At 41.0% G+C, this 16,558-nt stretch overlaps 1 protein-coding gene across 3 annotated transcripts in view; it reads left to right on the forward strand.

Moving 5' to 3' along the window:
* Window positions 1–16,558, forward strand: part of RALY (RALY heterogeneous nuclear ribonucleoprotein) — a 156,311-nt gene that overhangs the window by 121,762 nt on the left and 17,991 nt on the right. For 2 of the 3 annotated variants that reach the window (XM_075846581.1, XM_075846582.1), the window contains 3 exons: window positions 1,947–2,216; window positions 11,051–11,123; window positions 14,061–14,108. In XM_075846581.1, coding sequence (XP_075702696.1) covers window positions 1,961–2,216; window positions 11,051–11,123; window positions 14,061–14,108 — 377 coding nt within the window. In that variant the 5' untranslated portion in view covers window positions 1,947–1,960. Of the gene's footprint in view, window positions 1–383; window positions 593–1,946; window positions 2,217–11,050; window positions 11,124–14,060; window positions 14,109–16,558 lie in introns of all 3 variants that reach the window. The other variant, XM_075846580.1, reaches the window with a different exon arrangement.

Below are 16,558 nucleotides of genomic sequence, written 5' to 3' on the forward strand. Positions count from 1 at the left end.
CAGCTTAGCGGTGCGGGGTCCGGACCACCACAGATCTAGTACTGATGAATTATCCAGTGGATAGGTCATCAGTTGTCTGGTAGTTGACAACCTCTTACATATTGGAGGCACTTGTCTTTGGTAGAGTGGCCACCATAAATGCCACCAAAACATCTAGGACATGGCAGACTATTTTTTTTAAAGACAGCCACAGGACTTATGCAAAGTGTAAATAGGAATTTTCCCCCACAAAAATCCTATTCAGTGCTAAATAAAGTTGCATCAATAAAAACGTTCAAAAAGTCCTTGTTCAATTTTATTCAGCCAAAATCGAAAAGTCTTTCCTTTAGACCAGAATTATGCAGTGCAGTTTTTCATGTTACATTTTTTTTTTTTATAACCAGAGCCAGGAGTGGATCTAAAGAAAGGACAACATAAAGAAGATTCTATTTTTGAAGCCAATCCTACTTTTGGCTAAAACAAAAAATATCTCCTTCAAGTGGAGATATTGTGCTCGCTCTGCTTGTCACTTGGATTTCCCAATCAGAAGATGAATGTGTTATTTGATGGTTAAAGAAAATGGATTTAACATCAGATAATTTACTTATAAAAGGTGACCGAATCCTAACTCAATAAAACATATATAAAAAGCAGACTAGTATTATGACCCCACAAAGAGACTGCGAAGCGGATGGAGTTTAAATGCTAAACTTCTGGCTGCCTGCATCCCCCACTGGGGGGGGGGTTAGGAGGTACCTGCAGCAAGATCCCCTGAAGAGTCATGCCCTTTCTTCGGGTTTCTCCATCTCTCACCTCCCATTGACATCAAGCTCCCAGGCAAAGAAAGCGGTTTTCGCTGCGTTTTTTGTCTGCGGAGCTCAATGGCCGCAGACAAAAAACGCTGCAAAAACCGTGGCAAAGAGAGTGCAGGCGGGTCAAAATCTGCCTCAAAATTCCTTCAGGAATTGCAAAAAACTCATGTGAACAGGGCCTTAGACCGAATTTTATCACTTAAAAGGGAACCTGTCACCAGCATTTCACCTATTAAACCGGCAATACCTGGTGGAAGAGGGTGAAAATTTTTATTTATGTAACCTTGAATTATCTTCTAAGTAGGCTCTGTACCTATAGTATTCCATTTTTTAGTGTTCCTGTGCCGTATGCTAAGGAGCATAAAAGAGTCATATCTTCATTCCTCAAGCCTTTCCGAGTTAACTCCGCCTCCTTACTTTTGATTGACAGAATTCAGGGTGGGCCAGTTTTCGGCAGTGGGCGGGTATAAGAAGAGGGATGAACGAGACTGCCGGATTATTACCACAAAAGGCGCAAAATATTTGCAGACCATTATTTATGGTTAGAGGAGGAGTTTAGGAGAGGGGATAATGGCAATGAACTTTTGACAGCAGCGGCCAGCGAGGGGTGAGGAGAGTTCGATAGGTAAAATGCTGGTGACAAGTTCCCTTCAAAAGGGGTTGTCCAGGATTAGAAAAAAAGATCTGATTTTATTTTAGAAATAGTGCCGCTCTGCTGCAGTACCACACACAGCCCAAAGACAAGAGTAGATTTTGTTTATTTTTTTCCATTCCTGAATATCCTCTTGATCTCTTATCCTGTGGAAAGGTTACTATACAAATTATAGGCCTTCTCAGGTCAGTCCCTTAATTTTCCAACCAGTCTTCCCAAAAAAAGAATCTAGAAGATTTTTGCTATTGCCAACTGTTCCAGCTTATGTCTTCTATTATTTCAATACAGGGCCCTCTGTGATAAAATTCGGACTGACTGCAGGCTCAAATTATTTAGGCACTTGTGAGTGTTTTCAATCGAAAACTATCGTAGCCAATAATATTCGTCCCTTGAGGTTTAGATGTACATATTTTGCATACAGAGTATACCAAACAACACATTATCAACAATAGGACATGTACTTGACTATGCCACTTAACCATTTTCTTTTTTTTTTTTTTTAGCCTCCGGGGAGAAAATGTCCCTTAAAGCCGCTACAAGTAACATCACCAACAAAAATGATCCCAGGTCCCTGAATTCAAGAGTCTTCATTGGCAACCTAAACACAGCCGTGGTGAAGAAGAGTGATATAGAGTCAATCTTCTCGAAATATGGGCGCGTCGTTGGTTGCTCAGTGCACAAAGGTTATGCTTTTGTACAGTATATGAACGAGAGGCATGCACGGGGTGCTGTCCTTGGGGAGAATGGACGAGTACTGGCTGGACAAACACTAGGTAAGAAAAACTTGCCCAAACAATTGGCTGCACTAGGGGGTTTATTAACCCTGTTCTTTGTATAGTTTACATGTTCTATATGCAATACCTCATATACTAGCTAATTACTATATGTAAAACAACTTGTTTGTCTATGGTCACAGGGCACAGTCATGTACTGCACAGTGTGTGTGCTATAGATAATATATATTTATTACACACACACTTTAGACACACCATTTAGATTGCAGAATTTCCATCTCATTACATTAGTTAAGAGGGAGTTTTAAAGATCCAGCTACAATTTGGGGAAAATCGCTGAGGATCTCACTAGATCTCCAAAGAGATGGGCATCTTTCTTAACTCCATATAGATGAACACCTTACAGGTTACTAGAATGCTGGTCTTTTTTCCATCCTTTTATTAATATAACTATGTAAGGCCTCATTCACACAGGTGTATTATGGCTCCATACAACCGTATTACAGCTCCTTGTCTGGCGGTGTAATACTGTACCCATACACTTCTATGGGTCCCATACTGTACCTCCATTTTGTTAATTGTGGCATGCAATCAAGCACAACACCACAATTTCTAGGAGAGAATAACTCTGTAGTAGGGTGCAATACGGAGACCCCTAAAGTGACACATGCCTATGGCACCGTAGTACAGATACACAGAGTCTGTGTTCACGAGGCCTAAGACAGATATGCTAAAATAAAACATTCGCAGTGACGTTTTTGTCATCAGTCCATAGAAGCGAACACATGCGCATCTCAATTGAGGTCTCTTTTTAGGAGGAAAGTCTTATATTTCGTATTATATTCTTTTGATAGAACCTATGTCCTGTGCTTCATTAGAAAACACTGCCCATAAGGAAAAGGTCCACTGTATGGTCACAAGTGGAGCAGTGAATGAAAGATTTATATTGAGAAATACTTTAACAAATGTCCCTCAATGTGTATACAGCAAAACTGTCCTCTAAATACAAGCGACATTGTGTGTAAACAGCGAAGGTCACTTTGTAAATATGAAATAAGTGGATGCGAAGAATTTTTTCTTCTTAATGCTTGAATGCATTCACACCTCCAGGATTTACCAATGCCTCTAAGAGGTCTGACTTGTACAGAATTTTACCAGTGTGTCGGACCATGCATCAGTGTTAACTGAACACTCAACAGACATTGGAACTCTTGTCCCCCAGAACGAATGGTCTTGTTACACATAGCAACCAAAAGTTCAGCTTTAATATTCGGAGCCATTGCGATTGGTTGTCGAAAGCAACAAGGACATTTTCCCTTGAGACACCGGATACGCGAGGTCGATTAGGTCTTATTTCTGCCATTGTGAGACAATTAACACCCTGGTCTCCCTGGTTACGTATGATAGTCGTAGGAAAAAACAGAATTACTTCTTTATTACTCCTATGAAGGTATGGGTTTAATTGATATAGGACCCTCCTCAATGTAGAGCAGCTTGACGTAAAAAGGAGACAATAATAGTCACTTTAATACAAACAAAACAAAAACATTTCTCAATATATTATGGGTTTTTAAGTGCCAACAATACTCAATAGTCAAGATAACGTATCTGTGGTGATGAGATAATGTTTGCGTGCAATGTTTATCTTGTCATTTATTAATTTTGGATAAAATATATCCTAATCTTCTTGGTCAAAGGAATGGCATAAATTTTCTTTTTATGTTCCTTTTAGACAAATTTAGCTAATGATTGCAGCGTATATTGTAAATAAGACACTTAAATGATGGATTACTCTCATCGTAATCATTGTGTACTGTCTCCTCCTCTGTCCTGCCATGTCCCAAATGGTCAGACAGCGGTGACTGCTCTATAGTAAAACAAGTAAATTAAAAGTAGTCAAACTACTAAAGTAAATTCCACCCAATGAGGCACTCTTGAAAAAGAATGGTACTCTTTGAATTCGGGCTCTATTTGGCAACGTGAGAATGGTGTTCTTCATAGACAAAAGAGTACACCCTCTTAGCACTGTTTGGTACTATATTGGTAAAATATAGCACTATGTGGGTACTGTTTGGCTTTATAAGGGTGGCAGAATAGTTTGGGGATAGATCAAAATGACACCCAAAAAAAATAATTGTGCTGTTTGGCTAATAGGAGAGTTGACGTGATACACCGGATTTATAGTGATCAGTACAGTGTATTCATGAGGGGGTGTGTGCTTCTGAATACACAGCAGCTCATCAATCACGGTGAGGGTGTATATATTAGACGCATAACTGGGGGTTCGGTGTATTCTTGAAATGTTTCTTCGTTAAAATGCCAGCATTTTTTATGTGCGGTTTTGGCTAACAGGAGAGTAGACCTGTCTTCGTACTATCCTGCCCTCAGAGCAGCATAATATGATCGGATGACAGATCCGCTTTAATATTATGGCTGTCCAGGTGGATTGCTTAAGAGCTTCCTACATCAGAGAGAAACATCCAGCAGTGTAAAGAAGAACATGACAGAGTTTATTGCTGTCCATCCTACAGACCACCTTGGATAAAATGTGATGAATCATGCCCAATATGAATATTCCACAATTGCAGCAAGTTCAAGATGCCATCAATTTGAACAGACTGTACAACTGTTCATATCTGTTTTAGCCATGAACTTTAAGGGCTTTACTTTAAGTGGTTGCTTTATCATCTCCTCGGGATTTATTCTGTGGGCTAAATCACTGGGTTTTATTCTCTTCTATGTGCCACGCCACTCCTACAGTTACCATACTAGTGCCCCAGCTCTGCGGTCTAGGACTGCGGCCTCAGCTGTCAAATAAATATACTATAGTGAGGAGCAGATTTCAATACTATTGATCTGCTCACTGCTGAATGGTTTAGTACAATAGTAGGCAGCACTATTACCTTCCTAGCAATTTGACAAAAACATGTCAATCTGTTCCCAGAGAATATCTTTTAAGGTCTCAGTCAAGTCGCTATAATATTTGCACATACTTGCTCATATTACACACAGGTCTTCATTAGAAAGTCCTTTGTATTAGTTTTACACAGCTCATAGTCTTCCAGGTCTCCTTCATAATTGGAGCTTAGGAGACCCTCAAGATTAATTTATTTTTCCCCCATTTCATTTGTTCGGTACTTTATAACCTCTCAGATTTCTATGCATTTTACTCCTCACTCAGTTGTTGGGGTAAGGCCTACAGATTATAATTCCTTTAGCTTCTCCCAAGCAAATATTATAAAACGACACGGACACGGTGACTTGGTCGTTGTGGACAGAGCAGTAAATCTTCAGAACGACTCTTTAGGATGTTTTAAATCCGTCTTTGTGAGGCAATGCAGAATTCTCCACTCTATGATACGCTTGCCCTCCCTGGCCTGGCAGCGCCCGGGATAATATACGACAGGTTCTCCTGGGGCTGGCACACACAGCCATTCGCACATTACTGCTGTAGAGCTGGTTGTCAGCTTCTTGTCATGATTTGCAGGATAGTGGCTGGAGCAAGCAGCAACTCATACATCAGAGAGTCCATGGCAAGGTCAGCATTGGAGACATGATCATGGGAACAGAAGATGAAGTATTTCTAACTTAAAGCTGGACTTACATACAGCGTTTTTCGCAGCATTTTTAACGGCTCTTTAGTGCGGCCAGATGTTGCACTAAAGTTTATAGCGAAATATAAGATGCAATACATAGAACTGCATTTTGGTTTGCAGCGTTTTTGTTGCTTTTTTATGGTCTTTGGCGTGTATTTTAAAATGTAGCATGCTCTGGGTGTGGCATTTTTTGGGGCGAAAAAAAAGCATGTACAAAATTAAAATAAAAAATTATGACAAATGCATGTTTATAATGTCAGGAAAAAGTCTCTGTGTGAAGGAGGCCTTACACAATGAATATGTAGTGAAACTGGGAATAAAAAAAATATATTTCTTAGGGTTCGTTCACATCTACGTCAGGGCTCCGTTCCGAAGTTCCGTCGGAACGGAGCCCTGACTGGCACAAATGGAAACCATAGGTTTCCGTTTCCATCACCATTGATTTCAATGGTGACGGATCCGGTGCCAATCGTTTCAATTTGTCTCAGCTGTGCAAGGGTTCCGTCGCTTTGAGGGAATCAATAGCATAGTCGAAGAATGGAGCCCTGACGCAGATGTGAACATAGCCTAAATTGACATTTATGACATATCCACGTGAACTACGCGGTTTCCATAATTCATGGTCGGAAATTACACGCGTCAGCCACAACACAGAGCAGTAGAATGGGGTTTAGGGGGACCCGTTGTAGAGATAGATGCCAGTCCCAGGAGGTGGGACCCACTTCTATCTGACATTTAGGACATATCCTGTGGATATGTCATAAATGTCTCTCATGGGATACCCCTTTAAGGATCATTTCTTTGGGCCCTTCTTAATGAACTACATGTTGTATGGCTCCTAGCCAGCTGACTGTAGCATCATGACGTCTGTGGATTACTACCAATGAGCTGTCATATGGATAAATACTTGTTCCCTTTCTAAGTCCTTTATGAAGTTAACCCCTTAATGACAAAGCCTAGTTTGGGCCTGAAGTCTCAGAGCCCATTTTTCAAATCTGACATGTGTCACTTTATGTGGTAATAACTTTGGAATGCCATTAATAATCCAAGTGATTCTGAGAATATTTTCTTGTGACACATTGGACTTTATGTTCGTGGTAAAATTTGGTTGATACATTCAGTGTTTATTTTTTTTAAATTAGCATTTTTCTGAATTGATATGTATCTGCTTGTAAGGCAGATAGTTATACCACACAAAATTGTTACTAATTAACATTTCCCATATGACTACTTTATGTTTGCATCATTTTTCGAGCATTCTTTTATTTTCTAGAACATTACAAGGCTTAGTACATAAACAGCAATTTCTCATATTTTCAAGAAAATTTAAAAAGCCTTTTTTTTAGGTAACAGTTCAGCCTATGTATTATAAACCCCCCATAAATCACCCCATTTTAAAAACTGTCCCCTCAATGTATTGAAAACAGCATTTAGAAAGTTTCTTAACCCTTTAGGCATTTCACAGGAATTAATGCAAAGTGGAGGTGAAATTTGCAAATTTTATTTAGCAGAAATTCAATTTGAATTCATTTTTTTCTGTAACACAGAAGGTTTTATAAGAGAAACAACTAAATATGTATTGCCCAGATTCTGCCGTTTTTAAATGTCCCACATGTGGCTCCAGTGCGCTACTGGACTAAAACACAGGACTCAGAAGCAAAGGAGCACCTAGTGGATTTTGGGGCCTCTTTTTTAATTTGAATATATTTTACGCACCATGTCAGGTTTTCAGAGGTCTTGTAGGACCAAAACATAGAAAACAACCACAAAAAGAACCCATTTTGAAAACTATACCCCTCAAGGAATTTATTTATGGGTGTTGTGACCATTTTGACCCTACAGTTATTTCACAGAACTTATTTGAATTGGGCTGTGAATTTTTAAAAAAAAGTATTTTTTTCCCATAATATGTAGTTTTTGCTCAAAATGACATTTTCACGAGGAATAAAATACCCTATTTTGTTGCCCAATTTCTCCGGAGTCTGGCAATACCCCATTTGTGATACACTGCCGTTTGGGCCCATGGGAAGGCTCAGAAGGGAAGGACCACCATTTGGCCTACTGGAGCTTTTCTGGTGCCAAGTCATGTATGCAGAAGCAGCTGAGGTACCAGTACAGTTTAAACCCCCGAGAAGAGACCCCGTTTTAAAAAAAGACACCCCTTAAGGCTTTCATCAAGCGGTGTAGTGAGCATATTGACCCCACAGGTATTGTGTAAAAGATAATGCGCAGCAGATGGTGCAGAGTGAGATTTACCATTTTAAATACATAGAAGCCATTTCAGTATTCGATATATTGTGCCCAGCATGTGCCACCAGAGACATACACCCCATAAACTGTAATGTGGGTTCTCCCAGGTACGGCAATATCCTACATGTGGCTGTTATCTTGCACCTGGGCACACGGCAGGGTGGAGTGCATCAGGTTAAGTAAAACTGGGTAAATTAAAAATCAAGGGATGTATGATACATTTTAGAACAGTCTTTCATATAGAGCCCTGGTTTTTCAGGACACGTGTCACATTGATATATTGTGCCCTTCCTTATCACCCTCTTTGATCAGACTTTGCACCTCTTGATTCTTTCCCTTCTTGTCGGTTTGGGGAATTTCTCCTGGAAAGTGTTGCCCTGGTACTATGCGTGTGGCCTCGCTTCCAGAAGTACTGGGTACCACCCCTTCCTGCTCCGTAAAGATTAGGTTCTTGACAACCACCTCTTAAAATTCCAGGAAAGTTACCCTCTGGCCGGCACATCGACGTAGCACGTACGCATTGTACAATGCCATCTGTATGATGTGCACGGCCAGCTTCTTATACCACACCCTCGATTTCCGCATGGCACCGTAGGGCTTCAGGACTTGATCTAAGAAGTCCACACCTCCCATGTACCTATTGGAGTCCAGGATGCAGTCTGATTTGGGGGTCTCTGTACTGATACTTAGTGAAAAAGAACTTGAAAGAGTCCTTCTCACTCAGCCCTGTCGTGTTAAATTTTATCCCTGGGCTGCCCGTGTACTCAGGGATTTGGGGATCATAAAGGTCTGGTGTGGGGGTCCAAATGGGATCACTTCGCTTGGGGGTTTCAACTGCGGTGGGGTCACTTCTCTCTGGGGTTTCAACTGTGATGGTGGTCCTGGGGCATCTCCTATGGTGTCCCTCCTCTTCATCACTAGATGAGGAGGTTGACAAATAAAAAATAAAAAAATAATTAAAAAAAAGAGTGTGTTGGAGGCAAGAAATGCATAGGCCTCTTTGCCAGTAAATTTCTGTTCGGACAGGTTTGTTATGTCGTGCTTAGACACGTGTCAAATGTATTATTTATACAGCAAAAACAATTAAAAATGCCTCCCTAACTGGGAGCAATAGGCTGCTAGGAGTGGGAAGTGGAAGGAGGAGGTAGGAAGCAAAAAAAAAAAAGATACTTTTTTTAGTTTTTTTTTCCACAGCACACTCTCTCCACAACTGCTTTGAACGACTCTCAAACGCCAACAGAGAAGTTCAGGGCGGGTGCAGCAGGATCTCATGGGCAGGGGCAGGTAATGAGGTCAGCGATTGCAACTATCGGTCAGTAGTCACTGACCAACCAATAGCGGCGATCGCCGAGGCGGGACCATCGCGATTGCTCCCTGCACGTTGAGCTATGATAGTCTGCTGTCGGAAACAGCAGTTATCACAGCTCATGAACACGCCAGGGGAAAAATGGCGCTGTATTTTCCCCATGACTTACTATTACTTCACTGAGCGTGAACGACACGCTCAGCATGTCGGAATAGTACGTCAAGGAGCTGGAATGGGTTAAATGCTTTTTAAAGTATTAAAGTATTATAAGAGTGAACTATAACTGCAGCCTTTGGGAGCACAATATTTAAAAGAGGTTACCCAGAGAAAACATATACTGTATAAGGTGATTAAAGAAATTAAAACAGAGGACTTTGCTATACATGCAGGAGCAATGAATGTGAGGACTTTAATAAAATAAGTACTTAAATAAAAAAAAAAAATTCTCATTTTTGACAACCTCTTTAAGTTCAGAGATCTGGAATCAGCCTGCTGTGATACAGGCGTGTAAAGTGTGTCCATGTAATATTAATAGGTCATACATCCAGGTGTTAGATGGACTTCGTTTGTTAATAATGGAAAGTGAACTTTAATTCCCAGGCTTTCCTCGCACTGTCATTCTTAAAATGTTATTACAGTATCTATCATACCGGGGGAGATTTATGAATACTGTCCTAAAGATAGAAAAGTTTAAAACTAGACCAGAAAGGCAGAAACTGTATCAGTGTGGCGCACTCTGTATGATAAATTCTGCGCTTCTTGTTATAGGTTAGTCACTTTTCTCCTTCTTAAGCCACCACATGACTGGCATACGTTACATCAAAATTTTTGGCTAAAAATGGCACACGGTGTAAATTAACTAATGCCTATTAGCCATGTCGCTTTTTCTAGAAAATGTTCAAAGCTGTCAAGGAAAGAGCAAAAATTTCAAACACAAATTTGGCGCACGCCACGTATGACAGTTTTTTGGTATATTTTGTGCCGGAATTCTGGCACATTTTACTTCGTAAATCCCCCCCACCTCCAGTGTTCTGGGCCAGAGCAACTTTTTCACATGGCCTCCTCATTGAATGTCTGTGTAGATTCATCCCGGATTGTAACTTATGTTTAGTCTCCCCATTAAAGATTCCTTCATTGGGGTGACTTGATGCCTCCACCAGTCTGATTTATTCACCTGAGGTTTATTAGTCGACAGGTCATGCCATCTTCATACCATGTTGATGGATTTGAGGTGCAGCAGCAAGAAGCCATGCATCATTACTCAAGAAATTATGTTATAGCACATTTATACCTGGATGTAAAAACACCAGATCCTGCAGGAACATACATGGGTCTTAATGATAAAAGGATCCATAGGCAACTACTGCTAAGGCCTTATTGACAAGAATGTGTTATACATCTGTGTGACGGCCGTTAAAACAACGGCCGTCACACGGACCTATGTAATTCAATGGGGCAGTTCGCACGGCCGTTGTTTCAAAGGACCGCGTGAAGGGTCTGTGAGAAAATAGTGTCCTTTTTTTGCGCTTCACGCATCCCTCCATAGACTCTAGTCTATGGGGGATGCGTGATAACGTATCCTGCAGGGAAACGCATGGATGCACTAATTACATTGGAATATTTTGTTTGACAATGTCAGATTAAGTTTCATGTAAGTAAATTACATTATAAGCAATTGTGCGCCCCAGTATATTAAAAAAAAAATCTAACCCTCTCTACAGATATCAATATGGCTGGGGAGCCAAAGCCCCACAGACCTAAAGGACTGAAACGTAGCACTGCAGCACTGTACAGGTAAGAGATTAGTGCAAACACCACCAAATAATTCTCCTTCAAACCATTGAAATCAACGGAGAAAGAAAAACTAAGAATACATACATAAGCTGCAAACACCCCCCCCCCCCCCCAACGTCCATGAACAAAATAGGTGTGATTTCTTGAAGAAAAACAGACCCTTTTATCTAATCACGAACAACCCTTTCAGACCTAGTCCTATAATAAAGGAATTAAGCTACATTACTTTTATCTCAGCCAAAAGATGTGAACCCACTAGGAGTATATCCCTAATTTTTTTGCCATTAAAAAAAAATAAAAAAATAAATAAACTACATTACTAAAATATATCTTATAAATATCTACACAGGTCGTATAAAGCGGCACACGCTGGAACATCTTAACTTTGTTTAACTGGGGGTCTAGTTATTATGGCTGGGAGCTCAAACAAGAGATATTTCAATTGTGTCTTATGGGTGGCCACTGCTGAGAAACACTGAACCCCAAATGCCATACTACAAAACAGAGCAAACCCTGCACAGGGCTGAGATTCCCTCTGGCTGTAAAAGGGTTATCATGCCACAATTATCTTTTAAAACCAATTAGAGAGGCTGAAAGTATAAAAGAAAATCGGTAGCTGTTTTGCAGTAACTTCAGAGGCAATTAAAATAATTATTGGATTTCTCGTATTAAGGATTTATCGGGGCCTTGGTACAAAAAAAAAAAAATCTAAACCCAATCCCATTAAGTTGTAAAATCTTACCGCTTTGAGTGTAAATTAAAGATGACTTCAAAAGAGAATTGGTTAAACAGCATCGTTACAGTAACCCACATCTTGCTGTGCGGAGGCCAGGGATCAAATAGGGGCTTGTGAAAGAAGTGTGGTGCATAGTATTTAATATGCGGTTCATACTAACGACACAGATACAGAGGTCACATTGCAACGTAGACCACATCGCAAGAAATGCTAGAAATCTTACAGCTTAGAATGCAGAAAGCGAAGTATATGGCTCAAGCAGCAATATCCTAGATTAGAAGCACGATTGGTAAGGTATTATGCACACGAGGCTGTGCAGCGGCACACAGAGAACCTGCGGCTTTATACTGGGGAGCCATAGACACTCAGTGTGCCACTGTATTTACAGAGATTCTCCCCTAGAAGTAATGCAAGTTTGATGAAACATGGTATGATCGTGGCACAATTTTTTTATTTATACGGAATTGTCCAGAAAAACAAAACTCTGTATAAAATTCAGGGAATGTAGAAGTATAGTAGAGTCGCATACACTTCTATGGGCGCTATATTAAGGCTTCATACAACTTGGAAGTTGTACAGAATCATAAGGGTAAATCCAGGTAAATTGCAGGTGTTAAATTGTGATGGGGGAAATCCGCGTTAAAAATCTGCTGTATTTCCACAACAAAATGGGCATGCAAATTTAAAAATCCACAGCATGCACAGATTTCCACGTTGATTTTTCCTGCTACATGTGGAATAATTTTTGAATACCATATCCACATCCATTGTACTGTAAATTGTAACGAATTTTCACCAGAAATCCACAAAACGTCTGAACATACCCTGATACAGCCATGCAAATGAGGTCTTTGGCTAACAAAAAAATCACAGTGCCATCATTGTGGTATCTATGTAATTCTTCCCATTAGCAGCCGGAGTGAGCTGAAGCAGACTACAGTAGTTGGAGGGGGGGGGGGGGACCTATGTCAATCCACCACCAAGTTACAAACAAACCATCTATGGCAGCCAGCTGAAAGCGAATACCAGTAAAAAAGGGAAAACAATAATCTTCAGGGTATATTAGGTGTTTGCTTATATCTCAATTCCCTTATACAATGATAAAAGAACCCACCTTACTTTTACCAAACAACAACAACAACAATATGCTTGCTATCTGCACAATGGTTGAAATCTGCACTTCAGGTATCATGCACACGGCCATAGTACAGGTATTATATGGATCCATAATATAGTGCCCATAGATCTGTATGTATCCATGAGGGAAAAAAATTGCATGTTACATCGCATGTCATATTACACCCCCAGAAGCATACAGTGCCGTACGCCTTTTTCACACGCCAGTATTTTGGTTCGTATTTTGCACCATTATTTGTAAGCGCAAATCTGGAGTGGAACAGAAACACAGAAGATGTACAAATATTTTCATTATGCTGTTTCTCTGTATATGTGCTACTGATTTGGGCGTCCAAATACGGACCTAAGTATGCAAGCGTGAATTAGGCCGAGGGTTGCCAACCTCCACAAATATTCCCGGCTGCGGCCACTCTTCCTTTGCACTGTGCATGTACATTTTGGCGCATGCGCAGTGCAAAGTTCTGGGAAAAGAAGGAAAAATCCTGGACGGTGCTTTTTTCTGCCGGACGCTACAGACGGCAGAAAAAAAACCACCCATTTTTGCGGACTGTCTGTAAATTTACGGACGGTTGGCAACCCTGATGAGGCCTTACAGATGTACTATATGGCACCACACGTGGGTGCCTAGGGACACTGTGTACCGCCATACAGGGTCCGTGCATACAGCTTTGTTCTTAGGATAGAGGGAACCATGTTTTATTGCAGCACATATGTTCTTTGATGACTAGAGAGAACGCAATGTATTCTTCCTAGATCACAGTCACCGGAATGTGTCGAAAGGTGACTTGAATGGCAGAAGAATTTCCCAGCAGACAACAGGTTAAATATAAATGGCATATTTAATGTGTAATTCAGTGATCTGCCGATACTAGGGGCAATACTGTGAAGTTGACTGGATGGAAGGCGGGGGAATCCTCTGGGGAATAATGGTAATGTGTACATGAAATCGGCTGCAGGAGATACTTTGCTTTGCCGACGCTTATCCCCATGCCGCTCTACCTAGCTAGAAAATACTTTTGGCCCAGTGTGCTTGCAATTTAAAATTCTCTCTATTCTCTTCACAGCGGCTACGATTTTGACTTTGATTACTACAGAGATGACTTTTATGAGAGGTGAGTGAAGCTGCGTCGATGCACTCTGACCTATTTTTGTTCTCTGTCACAGTGTGGATTGCATTCAAGCAGCAGGGGAGATAGGGGGGGAGGGGGGCGGGAGAGAAATCAGAGCCTGCAAAATGCAATCACATCTCTGCATTGTCAGGAAGAACAACGGGAGGGCCAGCACTAATGTGCTCCCTCCTCCAACCAACCCAGAAAGAAAGAGCTCACAATATCTATCTGGACGGGTTAATCATATTAGGGATGGGAGTAAAGGGCATTATGGGGATCAGGTGCAAGCCAAAGATCATCATGTCTGTCATGGACGGCTGCTCATGGTTTTGGAGGAAGTGGGATGTCCTAATTAAACTGTCATCTTGCTGATCATAGCTTCCACCTATGTATATGCAGGAATTTATACCCTGGATAGTCTAATCACAATGGTGATACTAAAGGCCCTTTTACACCGGCTGACACTCGGCGGGTGCAGTGAGTGCCGATCAACGAGACATCGCCGATCGGCGCTCGTTTGCTCCTGTCACACAGAGCTATGGATGGGGACGAGCAGTCGTTACTCCGATCGCTCGTCCCCATACATTATCATCATGTCGGCAGTGCGTCTCCCTGTTTACACAGGGCAATTATCGGCAACTAGCGTTATATTACCTCTCGTCTGCACGATAATCGTCCTGTGTAAAAAAAAAACTTAACTGGAGCTTTGCATTATCTGTGGTTAGTACATATATATGTGAATTGGTTTAACCAGAGTCATTTTAGATTGGTCATTCACTGCCTTAATTTCAGCTCTATACAAGGGGCGTACATACTAGATAATCAGACCATGTGGCTGCTATGGGGCCCTTGAAGAGAGGAGGCCCAGTCCTGGTTTATTACCGGGTGGCAGGAATCTGTGCAGGCTCCAATCTCCAGAGAAAATGCATTGTACGCAAACAAGGGGATAGAGAATTGTCCCATAGAAAGGATGTGGAGGAGGACCCTCTATCCTGGGTGGCAAAAACCTGAACCATAACAGAGGGCCCATTTTGATCTTGTTTATGAGGCCCCCTCTGGCTCTGTAAAAAATAATAATAATCAGGCTACATAGGGGGAAGATAGAGTGTGTTGGTCACGATCAAACATGGTCCACATCACACAGATATCTTTTCCTCCTTACGTCCATCGGGAACCTAATGACAGACGTGTGAGACAGTAAGACCTCTGCCCATTTTTTGCTCCTTTTTGGACAGATCTATCAATACATGTCTTGCAATGACAGCAAATAGTTTACTAGAGCACAACATTAGGATATTAGCAGTAGATGGTATGTCATGATTTGGCTTATGGGCGATCATAAATGTCCATATGAAACCTGTTCTCCAGGAGGATATATACACCTTCACATTAACAGAATATAGAATAACTGGACCAATGTGGTAAATGATCTGTGCGATGGGGCAGAGAGCTGCGGTTTCATGGTCTTTAAATAGCTCATATACAAACACGTCAGCCAACATGTTATTTTCGAAGTAACCAAAAGGTGAAAAATGTGAGAGGAGGGGAGAAAGTGGGGGAATTTATCTATAAAATCAATGCAACAGCCCCTTTAAACTGCAGCTTGATAACAAAGACGCAGAAATCAATTGAAGCTGCGGAGTCACAGCTCCCCCTGCTGACTGGCGAAAGAAAAGCCTCTGTAGACAACAGATCAATGTGACGTCATTTCACCAGCCTGCTGCCAATTACTGAATTATACAGGCCAATAATCAGGAACGATCGTTCCTAAAAACACTCATTCAGCCGATTATTGGCCTGTGTAAGGTTGTATTCACACGGTGCAGTCTTGTTGCTTTTTCTGCCAGGTGGCGGAAAACCGCACTAAAAAATAAAATTAAATAAAAAATTGTATATTTACTGTAATTTGCTACGGTTTGCAGTTGCCACAGAATTAGTTGCAAATCGTGGTAAAAACTCACGCGCTTTTGTAGTGCGGTTTTTAGCAACGCAGCAAAAAAATTAAATGAATAAAAATTAGAAAAATCGCACTCTGTGAATACACCCTAAACAGGGCAGTGATTCGCCGACAAATGAGCAAACACTCGTTTGTCAGCTGATCACATTGTAATGCAGGCTATAATATAACATTAATATGATATCGTTGTCAGCGGCACGTCTCCCCGTGTAAGCAGGATGTGATGCCGACAATAATGCAATTGATGAGGACTGGTCGATGGTATTAATGATTTTTCGTCCCTATACAGTATAACATCGACCTGTGTAAAAGGGCTTGTTATATCGTCGATTGGCGCTCATTATGGGCTGAAATCTGTAAACCAGCCTTCACTTGTGAAACTCGGTTTATTGTAACACAAGAAATTACAGGAAATAAATTAACAAATACAAATGAATGAATAGCTTGTAATCTACAAAAGATAAACAGGTTGGATACAAGCAGTAAAGGCCCTTTT

This window comes from Rhinoderma darwinii, chromosome 13 (genome assembly GCF_050947455.1).
Source record: "Rhinoderma darwinii isolate aRhiDar2 chromosome 13, aRhiDar2.hap1, whole genome shotgun sequence".
In the NCBI taxonomy this organism is placed as follows: Eukaryota; Metazoa; Chordata; class Amphibia; order Anura; family Rhinodermatidae; genus Rhinoderma; species Rhinoderma darwinii.